This window comes from Colias philodice, chromosome 5, assembly GCF_061535455.1.
Source record: "Colias philodice isolate Cphi_HAF_F1 chromosome 5, ilColPhil1 Martin Lab GWU primary, whole genome shotgun sequence".
Lineage (NCBI taxonomy): Eukaryota > Metazoa > Arthropoda > Insecta > Lepidoptera > Pieridae > Colias > Colias philodice.
The window spans coordinates 6626593-6649592 of record NC_143090.1 but is presented as its reverse complement, the minus strand read 5'-3'; the positions used below and the strand labels follow the sequence as shown (position 1 = coordinate 6649592).

At 31.0% G+C, this 23000-nt stretch overlaps 4 protein-coding genes across 6 annotated transcripts; 2 read left to right on the top strand and 2 right to left on the bottom strand.

Annotated features, from left to right (window-relative positions):
- The first annotated feature begins 2224 nt into the window (after positions 1 to 2224).
- LOC149488492 (uncharacterized) lies at positions 2225 to 5994 on the top strand. Of its 2 annotated transcripts, none has more exons than XM_089695614.1 (4): positions 2225 to 2622; positions 2709 to 2854; positions 3005 to 3581; positions 5561 to 5994. In XM_089695614.1, the coding sequence occupies exons 1-4, from the start codon at positions 2418 to 2420 to the stop codon at positions 5863 to 5865; spliced, it is 1233 nt and encodes a 410-aa protein (XP_089551740.1). In that variant the 5' UTR covers positions 2225 to 2417; the 3' UTR covers positions 5866 to 5994. The 2 variants fall into 2 exon arrangements, with proteins under 2 accessions (XP_089551740.1, XP_089551739.1); XM_089695613.1 differs by lacking the exon at positions 5561 to 5994 and adding an exon at positions 4216 to 5418.
- Positions 5995 to 6341: 347 nt separating this feature from the next.
- Positions 6342 to 9465, bottom strand: LOC149488491 (putative ATP-dependent RNA helicase pitchoune). The gene is made up of 9 exons (XM_089695612.1): positions 9105 to 9465; positions 8874 to 9026; positions 8610 to 8771; positions 8160 to 8301; positions 7915 to 8077; positions 7497 to 7649; positions 7093 to 7260; positions 6836 to 7010; positions 6342 to 6560 (listed from the first exon to the last, which is right to left on the bottom strand). Exons 1-9 carry the CDS (start codon positions 9340 to 9342, stop codon positions 6469 to 6471), a joined length of 1446 nt encoding a protein of 481 aa, XP_089551738.1. The 5' UTR covers positions 9343 to 9465; the 3' UTR covers positions 6342 to 6468.
- Positions 9466 to 13057: 3592 nt separating this feature from the next.
- Positions 13058 to 18921, top strand: pit (probable ATP-dependent RNA helicase pitchoune). The gene is made up of 11 exons (XM_089695659.1): positions 13058 to 13197; positions 13357 to 13443; positions 13678 to 13803; positions 14027 to 14287; positions 14724 to 14873; positions 15132 to 15296; positions 15525 to 15666; positions 16185 to 16344; positions 16649 to 16801; positions 18093 to 18263; positions 18421 to 18921. Exons 1-11 carry the CDS (start codon positions 13098 to 13100, stop codon positions 18742 to 18744), a joined length of 1839 nt encoding a protein of 612 aa, XP_089551785.1. The 5' UTR covers positions 13058 to 13097; the 3' UTR covers positions 18745 to 18921.
- Positions 18922 to 19002: 81 nt separating this feature from the next.
- Positions 19003 to 22511, bottom strand: LOC149488489 (ATP-dependent RNA helicase DDX18-like). Of its 2 annotated transcripts, none has more exons than XM_089695668.1 (9): positions 21979 to 22511; positions 21752 to 21895; positions 21509 to 21673; positions 20600 to 20738; positions 20179 to 20341; positions 19827 to 19979; positions 19440 to 19607; positions 19191 to 19368; positions 19003 to 19093 (listed from the first exon to the last, which is right to left on the bottom strand). In XM_089695668.1, exons 1-9 carry the CDS (start codon positions 22226 to 22228, stop codon positions 19065 to 19067), a joined length of 1389 nt encoding a protein of 462 aa, XP_089551794.1. In that variant the 5' UTR covers positions 22229 to 22511; the 3' UTR covers positions 19003 to 19064. The 2 variants fall into 2 exon arrangements, with proteins under 2 accessions (XP_089551794.1, XP_089551793.1); XM_089695667.1 differs by having other exon boundaries at positions 21752 to 21901; positions 21979 to 22510.
- Positions 22512 to 23000: the final 489 nt, after the last annotated feature.

Below are 23000 nucleotides of genomic sequence, written 5' to 3'. Positions count from 1 at the left end.
TTAGTATGAAATTTTTTTTAAGAATATAATTCTATTCTATAACAATTTTTACATGGTAAACATAAAAACAGATTTTTATGTCTAGGTTTACCTACTTAAATTATTAAGTATTTTTATTTGTTAGTTTGTTATGATTTAAGTAAAAAACAGCTCTCTCGTTTTTTTTATTATTCATTTGCTGTGAGAAACTTAATCTTTAGCGGTTAGCCTATAGTCTATACGATATAACATAATTATATTTGGTTTAAGTATTTCTCACATTATACATCAGATAACACTTTATTTATTTCTCTTAAAGTAGCCTGTAACCATTAAGCTCTGTAGAATCCTAACTATCACCAGCCACAATACATAATCAAACCTTGAAATCGATTTGACGTGAAAGCAACGTGGAAAAAAGACAAACACACCTTCGAAATTATAATTAATAATTATTGTACTAGCTGTGCCGCTCGGCATTTCATTCGCGGACAAACCCGGGGCAAAAGCAAGTATTTCTATAGAAAATGCGATATTGTGGTACACAAGCTAGGTATATCATTGCCCAGTATTATCTGCCTGTTCAGTGGTTTTACATGAAAAAGTAAGAAACATACATCCATACTAACAAGCTATCGATTTTAATAATAGTAGATAATATTTAGCAACCCACAAAAGTGTTTTTTTGCAACACAGAACCGGGCGGTTTTTCAAGGATTATTGGAAGGATTATTGTTAAAATTTAATAAATATCCATGTATCTGGTATCCACCATACACCTAACTTGGCAAGTTGGTGTGAAAGGGATAAAAAAACATACAGGCGTCATTCAACGTCATATTTTCTTGTTACAAGTTAATGGTCATAGTGCAATCTCCAGTGTATTAGATATAAGCTTCTTGCATACGACCAACAACTTTTTTTCTCCAAATTTTACAACGCATACTTTTTGCAAACTCTTTTCACAAAAACCTCATTTTCTCGAAATTGATCCGGTGTGGGTTGGTCCCTGTTTGCATAAATAGGTCCAATTGTGCCACGTGGCACGTTTCTGTAGCTAAATGTGTTGGTTTGCTACAGCTGTTTAAGCTACATTACTGCCAATTTAAAAAAATAAGTACATATATTAAAAAAAATATACCTAATTAAAATCTGTTCCGTTTTTTCCCTTGCAAAAAGAACAAACATGAAAAATGTACTATATTTCTTCTTCTACATATACATCTTTTTTTTTGTTCTTTGCTTTAAACGTTAGTAACATTGTTCTGGGACTGGAAGCACAGTCTGCTGTTCTTACAATATAGTGGTTTGCTTTATAAAAGGGCTGATAGACGTAGGAACTTTAAAACCGCGGTTTTAAAGTTCGCGTACTTACTCGGCTCGACGTCGGTGACACACGCAAGAGCTTGGTCAGTAGCTTCTCGCGTGTCACCGATATCGAATGTCTCTATGTCATCAACAGAGGGAATTTTATGTTATTCAGGAATTAAGTATAGACATTTTTAATTTAATAACCAGCACTTATTTTTAAGTAAATAGCATTCTAACAAAATAAATGTTCAAAAATTGAAGGATATATTTTCGTTTTTACTATTATATTTTGAGGGTACTTTACAAAAAAAGAGCGTGTGCGCCGAGCCCACGCGTCAGGAGTGAAACTTCCTTGGCGTGATTCAAAGATACCTTCGCCAATATTCAATTATATTATATTCATTCATATTAATTATATTAAATTATTTTCATAAAACTAAAAGAAGAAGACGAAATTAATTGAACTTTTGCACTTAGTAACACCTATTATAGCTAGACAGGCTAGGCTCGCGGCTCGCGGCGGTGACAGACGTGCGAGCGAAGGCGGGCTACGAGTAAAATTTCAAACATGTTGGATTGTCAACGAACTTACTCGACGGTTTTTAAGTACGCGTACTTGGGGTGACACACGAGCGAAAAAGGTCGTCGAGCCACAAGTTCGCGTACTTACTCGTACGTTTGTCACCCCTTTAACAATATACTGCATACTGCTGTGGCATACTGTTTCAAAACCTACACATTCAAGTTAGAGTAATAGAACCACAAATAGAACAATACTAAAGTATAGAATAAATTTCACAGGTTAATTTCAATATTTTAAGAGCTATACAAATAGGTAATAATAATATGAACTATTTTTATTTACAAATGGTAACATTATGGACGCGCTTTTGATTTTGACTTTTGCGATCTGTCACAGATTGCGTCAAATTAATTAATTTAATACTTCATACATTTTGTGAGTTCTAAAAGTTTGTTAAACCAATACGTTTTTATTTATTTACAAGGACAACGGTGCAGTAGAATAAAATAAAAGTTATACCTATGGAAATCTGAAAAAATACTCTAAATAATAATAAAGCATACCATGTAATACTCCATACTAAACTGTTCATTAGTAAACAGAAATGGACCAACAATTTTCATTGTCTTGGAACAATTTTCACGGGAATCTTAGCAAAGGATTCGCGGGCTTATTAGGCAATGGTGAATTTGTCGATGTAACGATTGCTGTAGAAGGCCACTTGCTCCAAGCACACAAAGTTATACTTTCAATATGTTCGCCGTACTTCAAGAAAATGTTCCAATTGAATCCCTGTCAGCATCCTATTGGTAATTATTTTATAACCTTTCTGCTTTAACCAAAAATTAATAATAATTCACGTTTGTTGGTAATTTTAAACTGTTTTTTTTTACAGTTGTACTCAGCGATGTTTCTCACAAAGCTATGAGGGATTTGTTACAATTTATGTATCACGGCGAAGTTAGTGTTAAAAGAGAAGATCTCACTAGTTTTATAGGTACAGCTGAAGTATTGCAAATAAAGGGATTAACAAATAAAGAGGTGAGTTATCATCAACAATTTTTTAAATTTAATATCATGTGTTGTAATTAATGGTTTTAATTAATAGTATGTTAACCATGACCATATTAATAATATTAAAACATTTAGATATAATATGATCTTGTTCAACTATTTAGTAACTTATTTCAGACTGAAGAAGAATGTTGTGAGACTGAAAAGGAACCTCAACAAAACTTAGAAACTCATAACGATAATCCTAACACTGAATCCTGTGCCTCCGATACATATGATACCTCACCAAATGAAACTCAAGAAACAAACGACATTGATATATTAAAACACAGGCAATTCATTGAAAAACTTCAACAGATCAGCACACTCAAAAGGAAATCGGAAGAATTTCTCAAAAAAAACTTTTATACAGATGTACTCAACGCAGAGAAGAGGCAAAAGTTCAATGAAAAATTTAACTACAGCAAACAATCTAACCATTCTGTACATAGTGCGTATGAGAATTTGAAGAAAATATATGACGAGAATCCTGTAGATATAACAACATCTTTGAATCCAATTCAGAGTCCCAGTAAAAATACCAATGAAAATAATATGAGTCAAATAGGGCCAGACACTCCGATTGAACTCAAAACTGAATGTGATGATAGTGATATTATTGTAACAGACCCAGCCGTGTGCACAACCCACGATACACAATCAGAAGGAAAGAAAAGCTTGATGATGCCGCTTGATCTGCAAACAACACAAGATAGTGAGTTTTACCTATTATGTTATTGTTTAGAATGTTTTTTAACACTAATTTATGCTATTTTTCATTGCAAGTGCACTCAATTCAGTCTATAATTGATATATTGGAGTGGGGGTTTTTTTGCTTGTTTGTAATATCATTTTATTTTCTCTATAGAATATCTGTTTAATCAGAATCATGAGAAAATTCAATAAGTTGAACCTTAATTAGTTAGTTACTATAGAATTGAACAAATTGTTGAAAATTTTTATTTTATAAATTTTTCAATATTACACTGATTCTGAATAAACCCTTGCTTACTTATACTAAAACCTGTATTATGAAATCAAATGCATTTTTATTATTGATTTAGTGTAAAATTACTTCTGTGCATTCTGATTTCATAAAACTGTGTAGTGTGTTTTATATACTTATTTTTTCTTTATTTTCATTTTGTTTGCTTCTATGGCTTCCGTATCTAGCAGTTTAGATTGTGTTGAAAATGCAATCATTAATTAGTTTTCATCAATCATATTTTGCATACTTTTCTTTTACAAACCTTTCATTCATTGAAAACACGATGGCATTTTCAACATCATCATATAACTGTTCTGTTGTTAATAAAATATGTAATTGAAAATGGCCATCGTGATTTCAGATTGTACCGGGTTGAGTACTCTTTTTTTGGATCTGAAAAATTTAGTGAACGGAAAGATATCAAATAAAGCAATAAGGCCTAGTAATGAAGAATATACGAGACCCGCTTTAGACCATCGCCTCGTCACCATACCACAGAAAGAGGATGGGAAAAAGAAGTATCCGCAGAGATCGTGTCGGCTTTGCTGGCGAATAGGGAAACGACGCGATACTAGATTTATGTGTAGTGCTTGTGAATTACCATTTTGCAAATCACCATGCTTTGAAGTTCATTTTAATGACGTGTTTAAAGTGTCGCACCTCCAAGGAGATTACTACGCTAATTAGTTCTAAGCCAACTTTTTTTCCTCTCAAGAGGAAATTTTTATTATAGAGATGCAAAAATAAGTGATATGATAAAATACACAAAAGAATCAAAGATTCAATAAATTTGGGACCAAATTATGCCACAAATAAAAATATATTTTTTTTAAATAATAATTTTCAAATAACAGTACAATTGTGCAAAGCTCCAAAAAGTTGCAGGGATTAAAAAATAATATTTTAAAATATGTTTTGTAAATCTTATTCTGTAAAGAAGTATGTATAATGCTCATTGTATTTTTAAGACTTAATGAGAGTTGCTTTAGCATGATTGTACTGCATTTCAAAAAATAAAAGATAATATACCATTATACACATAGTAATATACCTATTTTATATATTTTATAATGCATATAATGTACCATTACAATTTCTTCATATAAGCTGTGATATAAACTCGGCTTTTGCGTGCCAATATCTATTTTTAGAATGCAGTATTATGCATACCTTTTTGGTGCCATTATTCTTCTGCCATATTTTCAAGACTTTTTTGCTCATGTTCTAGTCTTATTTTTGTATAATATCTGTGAGTAAATGTAATTTTTACTTTGGAACTTTTTCTCTTTGTGGAAGTATTCTTATCTAATCTTAAGTGTGTTTTGTAACCCAGTGTTTTTGTATTATTGATCTCCAAATTTACACTTTCTTCATAATATGTGACTTTTCTTAGTAATATGAAGAAAAAAAACTAAATTTTACATTCCATTATGAATGTGGATTATTATATAAAATCCAATTTTTATAATTATGAGTACTTTTGAAGTGATTAAAAATTTTGTATTGTGTGATTATTATCTAAGGTTTATACAAATGCGTTTTATATCCATATTTAAATTTAATAAATAAAATTATATAAAAAAATATTATCTTCATTTTATTTCACCACATCTATATAATCATAATCTTTATATATCAAAATAAACCTAAAAACTTATAGTTTACTATTTATTTAATATGAACAGTGTTTTGTATGTTTTTTGCAGGTGCATTATCCCTTGTTATTAATGGATCATCTGACAGCCAGCTTCCAGTGAGATATAAGTATATATACAGCCGAAAAGGACACAAGCAATTAGTCCATATGAATTTTGTTTATACAAAACACTCGACGACTCATGGTAAAACTTCGTGGAGATGTGTGCAATATTTTTCACTCAATAGATGCCCTGCTACTGTCGAAACTATAGACGCAATGATATATGCTGTCAATCATCAACATAACCATGAAGACTGTTATGAAAAACTTGTGAGAAATAATATCTATGAAATGGATAATTCCTCTAAATAACTAAAATTCAAGAACTTGATAATTATTATCATTAAAAGTTTAATGACTTACCTTTATCGTTAAATAAAAATGGTTTAGTTTAAAAACATCATATATTGTGATCCTGCATGTCTTTTGTAAAAACAATTCTTTTGCACCAAAGGGCTATAGATTGATCTGATATCTTGACTATTTTATGAGTGTACAGTGCTTACGTAAATAATATAAAAGTGTAAAGTTCCTACTTTATATAAGAAACTGTAAATACATGTATTAATATTAGGATAACTATGTTAATAAGCAAAATGTAAATAAAAGTTGTACTCATTATTATAGTTTCTGGAAATATTTTGAAGTATTTGATACTTATATTGGATTTTTATGACCCTTCTATGATGACTTAAAATCGATATTATATAATATATTCATGAGTGCATACATTCTGCAAACAATATTTTTTTTATCTAGTCACAAAATCTCTGTATATTTTTATTCATATATTATTTTACTGTACTTACGATTATGAGGGTGTGTACTGTGTATGTAATGATACAACTGGATTATAACCAAAAAATGTTTTATTTACATCCATTTACAAAAATATATACATAATATTATTTCTAACTATGCCTTGGAGATTTTATCTGGGATTGGTTTAGAACCCAACATTGCTGCCTTCCTTTTTCTGGGCCTGTGCTTTTTACTGAAGCCAACCCCTAAAACAATAAAAAACCAATTTTACTAAAAATTAAAAAAATACACACTTTAATATAAGCTAAACCAACTATTTGGTATAGTGGTGAGCATCGGGATTTGAATTCGGATGAATGATAAGTACAAAAAAGGCTCAAATTATCAGGATAAAACAGGCTGATCGCCAGCCTATCCTCATTAATTTATAAGGTACACAAACACTATTTTATATACCTTGTTTTTTTACTTTGATTGATTTGATTGATCAATTATATTTAAAGTAATGTATAACTCTTACTTATATCAACATCAGGTTTTCCTTTTAGGCCAAAAGATTTAGCAACAATATCCATGTCCATGTTGAGCAAATTAAATACATGTTTCAATTTTTTCACCTCAAATGCTCTTATGTAACCCTCAAATGCTTCAACAGCCATTTTATGAAACTCTGGATCTTCCATTGCAACATCTAACTAAAAAAAAATTTTTTTTATTCACATTATAACACATGATATTTACTATTTGACATTGATAAACTTGATAATGAATTCTTACTTTTGGCTGTAAATTATTATATTTATCCCATGTCTCATACTTGTCTAAGAAAATTTTTGCTTCATTTAAATAATTAACAAACTCCTTTTCCTCTGGTCTCAACAATAGTACAGCACAGCCTTCAGCCCCTAGACCTCTTGCTGTTCTTCCAACTCTATGAATATATTCCTGTAAAAATGAACGTTCAAGTTTTTTTTTTTAATTTTCAAATTTGGTGTAAAGCATTTATACAATAAATATAATTTAGGTGATAAAATTATAAGTATATTTTTTAATTTAATATACCAATTATTAAGCATAGAGCATGTGGTCATCAACAAAAAATAAATAATTGAGGGTAGTTAGTTGTAACCACATAATAATTTTTAGTATCTTAAAATTATAATGGATAATTTAAAACTTACATTTGTATCGGAAGGTGGATCAAACTGCACTATCCAATCAACAGCTGGAATATCCAATCCCCTTGCAGCTAAATCAGTACAGAACAGTGCCATTTTATCCGCATTATAAAAGCTTGTCATTACATTTGTTCTATCTGCCTGGTTCAACTTGCCCTATAATGATTATGATCTGTGAATTAGTTACATTTTTAAATATAAAAATTAAATAAGTATTCATTATATGTCATTGTTTATTGATTTGCAATTTATAAATGATTTTATCTAAATATGAAAAAAGGTGGTAAAAAAAAAAGGTGTAATCTATCAAGGTTTTAATTAAATAAACATTTCTATTTTTACCAATTCACAAGTAAAAGGTTTTGTATTATGTGGTTTAATAATATTTAAATACTTTAGTTAATGTAATGATGTAGCTTACATGAATGCAAAGAACTGGCATATTGCAATATTTCGATAGAAACTCATGATGAAATATAACTGATTTACAGCTTGAAAAAAATACCATCACTTTTTGATTTTGAGTTTTTTTCAACAGTTTGTGTAGCCAAAATAGTCTGTATTCTGTTTCACATATAACATATCTGTAACCAAAAAATAAATTATATAAACATTTTATGTCACAAAAAAAACAAGTATGCAATTATAAAAAAATATACAAAATACCCTTGTTTAAGTCCCTCTACAGTTGCCCTGTCATTATCTTCATTAGTATTTATTGTGTGAAAATCATCTTTCATTGCTGATTTTATTAAAGCCTCTGTTGTTTCAGAATGTGTAGCACTAAATAACATTGTCTGTCTGTTCTCTGAAAATTTTCAAAGTTCATTCATTTATTGAAGTATAATGACATCAATTGGTTCACAAGCTGTTGAGATAATTGGTATACTATGTATATATTTAATGTTAAAAACCATTCACTTCAGGCTGATAAGGTATCTGGGCTAGCCACAGAAAATTATCATGTTATTAATTGATGAAGTTTACATGAAAAATTACACATTTTGACTCCTATAGAATGTGTACATAATTATAGAAACACATACAAAAAGTTTTTACATATACTAGTTAATGCATATATTTCACAAACATATAGATTACTATACTAAAACTTACTTGGAAGTCGATTGATTATTTGCTTCAAATCTTCCTCAAAACCATACTGAAATATTTTATCAGCTTCATCCAATACAAGACAACATACATGTTTATAATTAAACTCCTTGGTCCTCATGTGGTCAAAAAGTCTTCCTGGTGTTGCAACTACTACATGAACATCTGTTAAAAATAATTAATGTCTTAGATATTATAATATCTGTAAATCGTGTTTTACAAAAATAACTCTCCTAAATTTGGTCACAAATATTTAAAAGTGTCTACCTTGCGCTAATAAATTGCTCTGTCCTTTTCTACTCTCCCCTCCAATAACCAATGCAGAAGTCATTCCATCATGGAATGAAATTAAGTCTTGAAGTACTGTGTTGGTTTGTATTGCTAATTCTCTCGTAGGTGATACAATAATGCAACGAGTAGCTGAAAATAAGAAATTTTTGAAACTACCGAAAATATAATTAAGGGTTTATAATGTATATGATCCAGGTAAATTCTGACCTGTTGTTTCTTCATCCATTAATTTTTTGACCAATTCTACAACAGGTATTAAAAACGATAGAGTTTTCCCTGAACCTGTTTTTGCTGTAGCCACAATATCATACCCATCTAGGGCTTTGGGCAACACTTCAGATTGTATATCAGTCATGTATTTAAAACCCATGCTTTTGATCGCTTTCAATGTTGATTTTGATACACGTAATTCTCTAAATTTTGGATTTTTATTTTCTGAACTCATTTTTAAAGCTAAATAAATTTGCTATTAATATAATTTTCAATTCAATAAAATATTTTATATTAAAATACAAAATTGGAAAATTTGTTTATCAATTTTTACGTTCACTTCAAGTTCAACATTTCAACAAGCGTGATATTGACAGTAGATGACAGTGACAGTTGCTTTTATTCTTTTTTTTTTATGGCAGGGAGGCTATTTGGTCTTTTAGGCTTTGTACAAACGTGGCTCAAACTGAAGCTAATCCCGTGGGAACGTGGGATCATTAACGTCAAGCCGGATTTACAATAAAATACGAAACAAGAAGTTAGTGAAATACGTACCATACACTGGTTTGCGTACTTTTGTGTGGCTTAATGGCGTCGTTTTAAATATTCGCGGCGAGTTATATAACTCGGATATTTTGAAAGTACAATATAGATTTATTTATTTATTTTTTATTGCTCTGAGAATGTTACAATAAAATTTAACCTAAGAATACATTTAAACAACATATTGTGAGCAAAAGTTATTATTGAGGAAATCTCTGAACGGAGATATTTGATTATGTATTTGTTATTTATTTAGGCCGCCTATCCATCTGCAAGAAAACTTCCGCAAGAAATGTCCGACAGTCTGTCTGACAGAAGCTTGCAAGTCTAATTCCGCGTTTCCACCTGCAAGTAGACTTGCAAGCTGCTGTCGGACAGTCTGTCGGACACTTCTTGCGCAAGTTTTCATGCAGATGGATAGGCGGCCTTATTTACATAGATAATATTATAATTAATTATAATATTCTTCTGGGTTTCTTATGTTTCTGCTTTATTAATTTAAGAATTTTAATCATACCTTGAAATTAAATTATCGTGTTAGCCGCTCGTCTTGCGAATTTGCGATCGTCGTGTGGCCGTGGAAAGATAGGGCTAAGCGTAAGCGAGCGATCTAATCGCAAGGGATGCGGGACGTGAATTTATGCAATTCACCCTAATTTACTTCATGAAATTCATGTTTGAATGAAGCTCTACGCATCTACGCATCTAGTGCATCATCTTGATGATCGTGCGCGCATCAAGCATGGCTAGGGTTGCCAACTTTTATTTGAAGATATAGAGTATATCCTTAGATCATTAAGTAATGGATAACACTCACAGGCGCTTCCCCTTTTGCCGAGGTATAAGATTTTTCAAATCGAAAAATCTTATGCATTCATAAAAACTACTTGCGTAATCGATTACAAACACTGTGCGTATTCGTAAAACATCGAAAGGACGTCTGCGAGTGCTCCGCTAATAATGCCGTTTTATGCTGTCAAGTCTTGCAGAAGCAAGTCAAACACATCAAATATTAAAAAAGATGGAATAACCTTTCATTTGTAAGTATTTTTTTTATTTTTTTACGTAAATATCAATTTAAATGCAATTTCTAATAATCGTCGATGTATCGTTTAGCGATATGATCAAGACAAATAATCGAGTCATGTGTTTACTCTATCATTGATGCGGCCTCACGAGACTATCATGGAAAGAAAATATACAAATTTTATCTTTATGAACTAAGAGATAAAGTTGAATTTAAAACGCGATATTGAACCGCATTCCCCACGAAACTATAAAGCGATGTAGCGAGACTATCTTGAAGAGAAAATATACAAATTTAATCTTTATGAACTAAGCGATAAAGTTGAATTTAGAACGCGATATTGAACCGCACTCCCCACGAGACTATAAAGTGATGTAGCGAGACTATCTTGAAGAGAAATTCAAATTTAATCTTTATGAACTTAGTGATAGAGTTGAATTTAAAAACTCGTCGCTTAAAAGGTCGTAAATTTTTACGACTTTCTTAGTGACGGACTGCTTTTAACTTGAACGTCGATAAAAAAATATTTTTCTAAGTATAATTTGAAATGAGATGAAAATTAATCTTTATTATATTAAAATTTTACACAACTGCATAAAAAGGAGTATAATGTTTATTTTGTAAGTCTTGTATATATTTATTAAAATTTACGCTCGGTTACTTTTAACTGGCAGAACATTTTAATGGTACGGAAGTCGGAACCCTTCGTGCGCGAGTCCGACTCGCATTTAGCCGTTTTTTTTGTAATGTTAATCTTGTAACCTTTCTATTATGTAATCTATACTTAATATTATAAAGCTGAAGAGTTTGTTTGTTTGTTTGTTTGAACGCGCTATTCTCGGGAACTACTGGTCCGATTTGAAAAATTCTTTCGGTGTTAGATAGCCCATTTATCGAGGAAGGTTATAGGCTATATATCATCACGCTACGACCAACAGGAGTGGAGCCACGTGAAACCGCGCGGAGCAGCTACTTTGTTTATATGTATGTGTTAATATTGCGTATATTTCAGATTTACAAAAAATCCTGCTTTAAGGCTAAGGAGGATTGAATGCTGTGGGAGAAAATCAGAATGGACACCTCGGTACAGAAATAATAAAAATTTCTGGACCGATATTTATTTTATTGAATATATTATGTGATGTGTTGAATAAATACATATTCAAATACAAATAAAATGGCGTTTTATTGTTTTTTCGTATGCATATAATAATGATGAAAACGTTACAAATGACCTGTGTAGTATTTTTTATGAATATAATATTAATGTTATTTCTAATTTCAACAAAATTATTATTTTTGTAATATCGATATGGTTACATCCCTTTAGAGCGATTGTATTATTACGTATATGAACAGAGATTTTTCTGTGTAATCGATGTATGTGTGCAAAAACATGCTAGTCTGTCAATTTTGTAATAGTTTGAGTTAGTAAAGACACAAATTATTTTTGTGAATGTGTGATTGTGTTTCAAAGTGTGAGTTACCCTCCCCGCACCAAAATCGGCAGAAAGTTTAGTTAGAACATTTGCCAGCGTGCTCCATCCATTACTTAATGATCTAAGAGTATATCTGATTTTAAAGGAGGTAAATAAAGAGTAAATAAATATTTTTAAAAATGTATTTTTTTGTATTTCACACGCCACTTCACATTCATGACCGAAAAGACTCTTTCAGTAAATGCTGAAGTGGCGGGAACAGAGAGTATATTGCTAATCATTTTTTTTAAACAAACAAATTCGTCAAGACTTTTTTTTTTAAATAAATTGCCATTTTTCTGCAATGGACTTTTGCATAAAATCTGTGTTATTGAACAATTCGCCTTGGAGTTCTTTTAAAATAATAACTTCTGAATATAAACTGCCCATGTGTACTAGGTTGATCCAAAAGTAATGATAATTGGGTATTTCCTGTGTAAATAAAAATATAAAATAACTGTTTCTTGCTTACTCAGTTATCACAAAAAAATCATATCAATAGGCCACATTTCCAAGTATTTACATTAATTTCTGTTGGCAACACTGATCTGCTGTACGTCCGCGCTATTCACTGTACATCTGCACGACGTTCGCGGTGGTGGGGGTGCTCGCTGGATGAAAAATTGGTCGTGCACATATCCAGCAAGATAATAATAATAATTATTGACGTACGTCAACACTATTCACTGTCGTTTTGCGTCGTGCATCGTGTATGACCTTGGCGGGACGTACGTCAAGATGGACCGTGAATAAGACGCTTTAGGCTCTACGCATAGTGCATCATCTATGGATTTTTATTTGACATTGACGGCAAATTAACTTTAGCTGAACTGACATTGACAATTTATTCCAGTGCCCCACGTGAAACTTCGAGTAAACTTCGGTGTAAAATCAAGTGGCGCGTGTTAATAAATGAAAAAGTTTCAATTTTAACTCTTCAAAATGCCCATGCCAGACAAGATATTAATGAGAAAAATTAAAAAGCGGGAGAAGAAAAAGTTGAAATTGATCGCAAAGAAAAGTACCGGAGAAAATGAAGAAGGTAACCTATTAGTATTTCTTTCACGTTGTGTAAATTGCATTCTTGTATATAATTCTTAATTAAAGTTACACTATTTAATTGTCTGTTCATACATCTCTTAAAATGCACGAGAGTTAAAAAATAAGAACAGTTTTGAACATCTCTCTTTTTAAATTTTAGAAAACAATCAAGACAATGTACCGTCCGTTGAATCAACGAAGAGAGCGTCTGAAAATATTGAAAACAATACTGAGGTAGTTCCAAAAAGTAAGTAGCTTGTTTAGTTTTATGTTTTGTTTAAAAATATTATATTTCATAAAACTCATGCGCATCAACAAAATGTGTGAAAATATGACTTGATTTATTTAACTTTAAGTTTGCTTTATATTATTTTTGCTGTAATTTACGCTGTTTGGTATAAAAGCATTTGTTGAAATATGAACATAAGTATCTCAACTTATATCAGAGTTGAAGGTATTCATATTTAATGAATATTATCAGAAAAAAATAAAAAGAAGCCAAAATCTGAGTCAGTGGTGGAAGAAACAGAAATAAAAGAAGAGCCAGTGGAAAACTCAGATGATGATGCTAGCCAAGATGAAGATAAGAAAAATGATGAAAGTCAATGTAAGTTCTAGTCTTGAAATTTAGAAGTTATTAAATAAAATATTTTGTTACTTACAATAATTTTATAACAAACATTATATTTATTTGAAATTTGAATTTTGTGAATATATCTTTAGTTTGGTTGGAGTAGGTTAAATTCCTGATAACATATATTTTATGTGAATTTATTTAAAATTACAGCTATACTTGTTTCTGTATACTTTATTAATGTTAATTATTTCAGTACCTGGATCCAGCCTATGCCTCGGAATATTATCAGATCAGAAGTTTTCATGTTTGGATGGAAAAGTATGTGAAGCTACACTAATGGGTATTAAAGATATGGGATTCACGACTATGACAGAAATTCAGGCAAAGGCAATCCCACCCTTGTTAGAGGGAAGAGACTTGGTGGGCGCAGCTCGAACAGGCTCCGGAAAAACATTAGCATTCCTCATACCAGCTATTGAATTGATATACAAATTGAAGTTTAAACCTAGAAATGGTAAGATTTGTAACAAATAAATTACTTATATGAGTATAAATAAACATTAATGGTCTTACCACAAAACAATTTAAACACAATCTAACTTTAAACCAGGGATCTCTCACTTTACGTTGTCTATGTGAAATACGACAAAACCAGATTAGAGTCTAAAGTTATTGTGGTAAGATTTTGCAACTTTTGATTAACATGATGACAAAAAAGGCGAATGTGAAAATTGAATTCCACATGAAGATAATCAGTTTATTAAAATGAAAATAAATTGAGTCTCCGGTGAAAACTGTTGAGGCACATTTGTTATTATTTTAATAAACTGAAAAGACATGTGTTTAGAGTCATTTCATGAACGAAGAATGGATATCTGATATTTCAATTAAAATTAAAAAAAATACATTATAAAAATATCAATATTACAGTTTAATAAATTTTGTTCAAGGTACTGGTGTTATAATCTTATCACCAACAAGGGAGTTGTCAATGCAAACATTTGGAGTTCTTATGGAGCTCATGAAATACCATCACCATACTTATGGTTTAGTAATGGGAGGTGCTAACAGAAGTACTGAAGCACAGAAACTTTCTAAAGGTAACCAATTCAATTTTTTTTTGTATAATCTAAAAATATAATCTTTAAATGTTAATTTTTTTTTGTATGATTAGATCGTAATTAATTTGTTTGATGTTGACCTGCTTCAAGTGTAAGTATGTTTATGTAGGTACAAAGGTATGAAGATGAATAAATTAATTAAATGAAATAAATAACACAAAAATAAATAGAATAATAATTTTGGTTTAAGGAAAATTTTAAAAAGAAGAAAAAGCATAATTATTGTTAATTTTACAGGAATAAATATACTAGTAGCAACACCAGGAAGGTTACTGGATCATTTGCAAAACACTCCCGACTTCTTGTACAAAAACTTGCAATGTCTGGTAATAGATGAAGCCGATAGAATATTGGAAATTGGGTTTGAAGAGGAAGTCAAACAAATTATTAAGTTATTACCAAGTAAGTGTATTAACAACTTATATTTATTAACTCCTGTGAATATTATCTTTTTTATGTATGATGGGAGTTGGGACTTATCCCATAGAGTTCTTAAACTGAACATTTGATTGTTCACCCTTATTTTATTTACAAAAGAATTTATCCATTTTGATATTTTATGTGATAGATTTTTTTTTCTTCATTATTATGTCCAAATATACTTTTATTCAAACTAACCCACTTTTTTAGAACGGCGGCAAACCATGTTGTTCAGTGCCACTCAAACTAAGAAGACAGAGTCTTTAACAGCTTTGGCAGTGAAACATGAACCAGTGTATGTAGGAGTGGACGATCACAGGGAACAAGCAACAGTTGACTCATTGGAACAAGGGTAAGAATCTGAATGAACTGTGTTTTAAGTGTTGGATATTATAGAAAAAATACGTGTCACTCGGGGACTGCCGCGGTAAAGCTATTGCATAGCATGCCTTCAAGCCGTGCCGTCGGAGTGGAGAGCGTGAGGTTTTTTGTTTTTCGTTACGGAATTTCTCGATTCGGTCCCCGCGCTCAAGGCCCGCGATAGAAGCTATGCAATAGCTTAAAAATAGTCAATCAAAAGCATTGTATAGATTTTAAAATTTTAACAAAAAAGCATACAAAATCCATGTGAATGAATAACAGCCTTTTTATGAATTTTTTGATTTGATATTGAGTTAAAATTCTTTATTGTTCTTTATTTATTTCCGACAACATTTTTTTAAATTTTGTAGTAATAAATTCTCTGACTCCGAATAGGTAAAAACTCGTATGTCAGGATGTTTTTTTAAACTTTTATTGTAGTTATAATATATCATATTATTAATTTATATTATTAATAATATAAATTTAATTAATCATGTATAATTTTAGGTATATAGTATGTCCATCAGAAAGACGCATGATGGTTCTATTCACATTCCTCAAGAAGAATAGAAAGAAGAAAGTGATGGTATTCTTCTCTACCTGCATGTCTGTCAAGTATCACCATGAATTGTTCAATTATATTGATTTGCCAGTTATGTCTATACATGTAAGTTTTTCAATTTTACCCATTTTATTGATGTAAAATGATAGTCGAGTCGCCTCTAACAATGGTATATTATACATCTGTTCTTTTCTGCATACTACTTTTACAAAATAATGTCGATGTTCCATATTAGTCAGATGTTACAGCTCACATTTTTTTTATGAAAAAACCCAGTTGCTGCAAATTATTATAATTTGAGTGTTCAAAATATTATATTCCTAAAATCTCCAACATATTTTTCCTCTATGAGAGCTTTTAACTAACAAAATGTTAAGCAATAAATAATATCATTTATTGTTTCATTCAGGGAAAACAACAACAAGCAAAGCGCACAACAACTTTCTTCCAATTTTGCAATGCAGAAAGTGGAATTTTATTATGTACTGATGTCGCCGCGAGAGGGCTCGACATTCCTGCTGTCGATTGGATAGTTCAGTATGATCCGCCAGATGATCCTAAGGTAAATCTCTTATATATAAAATTCTCGTGTCACAATGTTAGTCTGCATACTCCTCCGAAACGGGTGGACCGATTCTCATGAAATTTTCTGTGCATATCGGGTAAGTCTGAGAATCGGCCAACATCTATTTTTCATATGTACCACGGGCGAAGCCGGGGCGGACCGCTAGTTTAAATATACTATATGGAATAATTTATAATTACACCCTTTTTAAATAATCAACCGAAATAGACATTTACATTTTTGTTGAATATAATATGTATGCCTTAATGTATGCGCATTACGCATAGCTTCCGAAGGTCCAAAATTATAAAATTATTTTGTTTGTTGGACAAAAGGAAAGGCTTGAATAGAATTAAAATGGTTGAGTTGTCATAACCTTTATTGAATTCTCATGAGATGGCCTTGCAATAATTATTATACAGTAGCACCTCGTTAAGTCGAACCTCGATAAGTCAAAAACCTCCAAATCTCGAAAAAATGTCTTGTTCCCTTCCCTTCAAACCCGAAAACCTCTATTACTTGAAATTTTGTCCCTCTGTTAGTCGAAATAATCACCGAGTCCCTCCAAGCCATTTTGGTACATATTTTCACTCTATAACTCGAAAAATCTAATTTGACCTCTGTATCTCGAACATAGCAACGTTTTATTTTTCAACCAGTACACATTCATTGTTTCTTAGAAAACATTTTAGGAGTATACGATAATTAATTTATGACTCACGAAACACGTGTTTGCGTTAAGTATCTGATGACGAAATTATCGATTCAGTAGCTCAGAAAACCGATACTAATGATTAAGATGACATAGAAGACGTGAATAGTACATGCGCTCCATGGGTTTCCATCAAAGAGGCAAGAACCGTATTGAATACCTTACACAATTTTATAAAGCAAACCAGTATCTTTGAAAAAGAAGAATTTTCTGCTCTTTATAGATTATAAAATGCTAGAGAACAACCAAATTATCTAAAGCAAAAAAAATACTGACTTTTTTAATGCCATATTTTTTATTTTAAAATGATTTGAAATAATATTGATATAAATAAAAACATGTTTGTGACCTCTGCAAGTTGAATTTTAATTTATTTTACCTCTGTAACTCAAAATTGATAAGAATAAACCTCAAACTCTTTATGTCGAATCAAAATCCGCCTAAGTCGAAATCCTCCATAAGTTGAAAACTCTATAACTCGAATTTTTTGGCGTCTCCCTTGATATTCGACTTATAGAGGTGCTACTGTATTATGTGTTTTCTTAAGTAAATAATTTATTTTGTATGCATTTATAGGAATACATTCACCGAGTGGGCAGAACAGCCAGAGGTTTAGGCACCAGTGGACATGCTTTATTGTTCTTGCGACCAGAGGAGCTGGGATTCCTTAGATATTTGAAACAATCTAAAGTTACACTCAATGAGTTTGAATTTTCTTGGAATAAAGTTGCTGATATTCAGTTACAGGTAAATATCACAGTATTACATTACATACTTTTATTAAATTTACATTAACTAAACTTATCGATTTTGAAATCTCTTCTGTGATATTTTCAACCAATACAAAACATTGAGCCTAATTTATCCATTATTTTTAATCTTAAATTTCATCTTTATTTTTTAGCTGGAGAAGTTAATATCAAGAAACTACTTTCTCAATCAATCCGCAAAAGAAGCCTTCAAGAGTTATCTACGCGCGTACGACTCGCACCATTTGAAAACTATATTTGATATTGATACAATTGACATGGCTAAAGTATCAAAATCGTTTGGTTTCACTGTTCCACCTGCGGTAGAATTGAAAGTGACTTCTAAAGGCCCTACACAGAAACGTAAGGGTGGTGGCGGATTTGGATACTTCAAGAGTTTAAATAATCCAGGACAAAAGAAAGACGCAAAAACGAAAATTTACAGACAAAAGGGCAACAACAAAAGGCCAGTTAGCTGAAGCTAAATTGGTTCACATTTGTGACTATTTATAATTTTTAGTTTAAAAGCAGTTTATTTCTAGCTGAATTGTTGCTAATGTTGTATAAGCAATGTTTATGATTACAATGATAAATACATTTGTATGTTAATGATGTTGTAAAATATACTATTTTATATTAAGCAGCATTAAAAACTAGCCCGGAATTTATCATTCTTATCAATATTGTTATGAAATGATACACTGTTACTCCATGTCCCATATGATAAATAAAACGAATTTTTCATAAATATTTTTTTTTTTTTTATTTAAACGAATAAGAGAACATATTTCTTCAGGTGTCATCGGGCCTTTTTGGGTTTATTATTTACTGAAATGTGTGTTAAGGAAAATATAAGTGGCAGTGAAGTTTACTAGTCTAAAAAAAATGTATAATAAACCTAAAATAAAACTTTCAAAAAGGATACAAAAATCAACATGTGGCTGTTCTAAAAATCCAAAGGATTTAGCTGCTAATTTTAAATCCAAATTGTTGATGTTAAAAACTTTACTTAGAGGGTGTTTCTTGTAACATCTTAGGAACGACAAATAAGCCTTTCTAGCTAAGAGTCTTATAACACCATTATTTTGTATTAAGTCTTCTAGCTGTAAAAAAAATACAATTAGTTACATTACAATAAATTTATAAATAAACAAAGAATCCTTTAAATACATACCATTTCCTGTACATCCTCTTGAGGTGAGTCAAACGTATATTTATCTAAATATACTTTTTCTTTCTTTAGAAATTCAACAAAGTTTTCCTCTTCAGGTCTCAATACAATAACAGCATTCCCAGTATTATTTAAGCCCCGCGCTGTTCGTCCTACCCTATGGATATATTCCTAAAAATAAAAACACTAATATAAAATTATAAATACTACAACTACACTACAAACATGATAAGGTAATTTGTAAGATTGTCTAGGACCATTCACTTCAATCGTAATTGTTACAAGTTCATAATAACATTAAAATATTGCTGATCACAAATCTTTGTTGATCTAAGTATCAGTTTTCAAACAACATTCGAAAATAATAAGTTGTAATAAAGTCTAAATTACCTTGACATCTGTTGGTGGATCAAACTGCACAACCCAATCAACTGCTGGAATATCTAAACCTCTTGCAGCTACATTAGTACAAAATAGGACTCCACTTTTAGCTTCTACAAAATTTTGGAATGCTTCTTTTCTTTTAGATTGACTTAACTTTCCCTAAAATAGAATTTTTTACTTTACTAATCTATACAAAAACACTTATGTTCAATTAATAACTCAGGCCCCGGAATCACAGACACCATAGAAAATCTATTGTGTCATGGCCCAATCGGGCCGTTCGGGGCTCAATGGGTAAATAATATTAGTACCTATGAAGCTATAAATTTTATATTATAAATAATAATATGTAACTAACATGGATACTCAAGACAGGAGCTTTGCAGTGTACCCTGAAGAATTCATAATGAAAGTCGACTGATTTACATGATGAGAAGAACACTAATAATTTCAATTTTTTCGCCTTTTTTAACATTTTGAAAAGCCATGGTATTCTTTTTTCAACAGGGCATATGAAATAGCTGAAAACAAAAAAAAGTGATCAATTTTATTTTATATTTTTAACATTTTGCATTTCCATAATCAAAAAATTATTTGCAAAAAATATTATCACATATTTTATAACCTATTTTAAAGTAGATATACATAAAATATACAATACATTTTGATAATTAAATAGGTATTTCATTGTTCTAAAAGTATTGATTGTTAAATGATAAATCATTAGATAGTAATCATTTGTATGTATTGATTGTATACATTTTGTAATAAATTATTACCCTTGTTGAAGCCCCCGTACTGTGGACTGTTTTTCATCTGTGACTGATATTAAAATTGGATTTTCTCTCAACACTAATGATGCTAAGTTTCTCACTCTATCATCTATGGTTGCACTGAAGAGCCCTGTCTGCCTTTTTTCTAAAAAGAGAATAAAAAATAACATCAACTAATCAAACATGCAAAAGATACAAGATTCCATACTTAAGATTAAATAAGATGTTAAGTTTGAGCCACTGAACAGGCCTAATATATTGCTTAGATTTATGTTACAATATATAACAATCATGGATTTTATGCACTACCAAACTTAGTAGAATAGTACATTAAAAATAAGCTACAAGTACAAGTGCAGCTTCATACATTGCCTGCATGGACGTATAAAAAAAGACGGACGCCGTATTACGAACAAACAACGTGAAGCCACCATAGTAAGCTAGCGATCGTGTAAAGACAATAAACACGCACACACTCTCACCATAGTAAGCTAGTCGGCCGCCATTACGTCGTGAACTACCGACTGATTAACTGCGTCAATGTTTCACAAAAAATGCCGTCTTGCGTGGTTAAATGGTGTCGCAACAGTACAATTTTAAATAACAAAACACAAGGGATTACATTCCACAGGGAAGCAAGTTATTTCTTTTATGTTTTAATGACAAAATTATTACGGCAAAATTAATAGAAAAAAAATACAGCCGCCATTGTCAACAGGACAGCTGTTGCCATGGCAACATGGCACACATACATGGATGTTTCGCCGCCATTACTAGGCTTCATTCAATGTTTAGGCGATATACCGTCCGTCTTTTTTTATACGTCCATGATTGCCTGGTTCTTTTTCTATTTCAATGCCTATTCAGATGACATTGTTTTATATTTGTATCATACTTCAATAGCAAATAGCTTACTTGGCAATAGTTTTATTATTCCTTTAATATGTTTCTCAAAACCAGCTTCAAGTAATTTGTCAGCTTCGTCCAAAATCAAGCATTTTAGGTTTTTGCAATTAAATTCTTTTGTATTTTCCAAATGATCCAATATTCTGCCTGGTGTTCCAACCACTATGTTTACACCTAAAATATTAAAAGAATCCATTTATTTCCTGATTAAAGATAAAAAATAATTGAAATAATAAATAGTGCTAACCATACCTTGTTGCAGAGATAATAATTCTTTATTTTTCTTAACACCACCAACAATCAATGCATGTGATAAATTAATATTGACTAGTAATTTTTTCAAAATTTCATATGTCTGCAAGGCTAGCTCCCTTGTTGGTGAAATAATGAAACATCCTGTTCCTGGAACAACAGTATAACATTGGTATTAATTAATTATGATGAAGTAATATTTGAATGTTGGTTTGAAATGTACTTACCAAGTTTTTTGTTAAAATTGCATTTCAGTAAACTATTGAACAGTGGAATAAGAAATGCTAGAGTTTTACCACTTCCAGTTTTAGCCGCTGCTATAACGTCTAATCCAAGTAACATGTGAGGTAGCACTTTTGCTTGAATTGCAGTAGGTTTATCAAATCCCATTTTACCTATAGAACTAATGATTCTGCTGTCAATCTTTCCTTCAAGCATTGAAAAAGTGGAGCGACTTATAATGTCGTCAACGTTCATCTTTTTGATGATTTTATATTAGCAAACAACTAGATAACTTCAGTATTCCTATGCTGAATCTTATTTCGTAAGAATAACTCTTATTTCCGAAGGACGTATGAACGATGAATTAAAATTAATTTATTGCCTTCTCAACACACAATACGTGTTATTATAATTTATCAAATTACTTCTGTATGATATTAATTTTAAAAAAATAATCAACATAACCTTAAAAATTATAATTTACAGTCAGCTGTGTTTTGACATTTCTGGTATTTTTTTCGTCTCTTTAGTAGAGAGACGAAAAAAAGAAAAAAGGGATGGGAGTCTCTATTGTTGCCACTGGTAAATAACCGCAAATAAAAGTAGGCAGGAAAATATTATCAGTTCACGAAAGGTTCACGACATCTAAGTTTAGGCCTTAGGGTGTATTCAGAAAGAAAGCTTGAAAGTTGAAACTTATAAGCGCTTGTCGGCGCTTGTCATGTTCATATATATTTTCTTTTGTCTTGCTTGTCAGCCTTAGATCATTAAGTAATGGATGGAGCACGCTGGCAAATGTTCTAACTAAACTTTCTGCCGGTTTTGGTGCGGGGAGGGTAACTCACACTTTGAAACACAATCACACATTCACAAAAATAATTTGTGTCTTTACAAACTCAAACTATTACAAAATGGACAGACTAGCATGTTTTTGCACACATACATCGATTACACAGAAAAATCTCTATACATATACGTAATAATACAATCGCTCTAAAGGGATGTAACCATATCGATATTACAAAAA

Excerpts from the sequence above, each read along its gene's own strand:
- LOC149488489 (XM_089695667.1), bottom strand. The coding sequence starts at position 22,228 with ATGAACGTTGACGACATTATAAGTCGCTCCACTTTTTCAATGCTTGAA. Across the intron at positions 21,902-21,978 it reads CAATTTTAACAAAAAACTTG|GAACAGGATGTTTCATTATT; the intron begins GTAAGTACATTT and ends CTGTTGTTCCAG. Across the intron at positions 19,369-19,439 it reads AAGAGGATGTACAGGAAATG|CTAGAAGACTTAATACAAAA; the intron begins GTATGTATTTAA and ends TTTTTTTTACAG.
- LOC149488492 (XM_089695613.1), top strand. The coding sequence starts at position 2,418 with ATGGACCAACAATTTTCATTGTCTTGGAACAATTTTCACGGGAATCTT. Across the intron at positions 2,623-2,708 it reads TCCCTGTCAGCATCCTATTG|TTGTACTCAGCGATGTTTCT; the intron begins GTAATTATTTTA and ends TTTTTTTTACAG. Across the intron at positions 3,582-4,215 it reads TCTGCAAACAACACAAGATA|ATTGTACCGGGTTGAGTACT; the intron begins GTGAGTTTTACC and ends TCGTGATTTCAG.
- pit (XM_089695659.1), top strand. The coding sequence starts at position 13,098 with ATGCCCATGCCAGACAAGATATTAATGAGAAAAATTAAAAAGCGGGAG. Across the intron at positions 13,804-14,026 it reads GAAAAATGATGAAAGTCAAT|TACCTGGATCCAGCCTATGC; the intron begins GTAAGTTCTAGT and ends TAATTATTTCAG. Across the intron at positions 15,667-16,184 it reads GTTGACTCATTGGAACAAGG|GTATATAGTATGTCCATCAG; the intron begins GTAAGAATCTGA and ends GTATAATTTTAG.
- LOC149488491 (XM_089695612.1), bottom strand. The coding sequence starts at position 9,342 with ATGAGTTCAGAAAATAAAAATCCAAAATTTAGAGAATTACGTGTATCA. Across the intron at positions 7,261-7,496 it reads ATCCACCTTCCGATACAAAT|GAATATATTCATAGAGTTGG; the intron begins GTAAGTTTTAAA and ends TCATTTTTACAG. Across the intron at positions 6,561-6,835 it reads AAAACCTGATGTTGATATAA|GGGTTGGCTTCAGTAAAAAG; the intron begins GTAAGAGTTATA and ends TTATTGTTTTAG.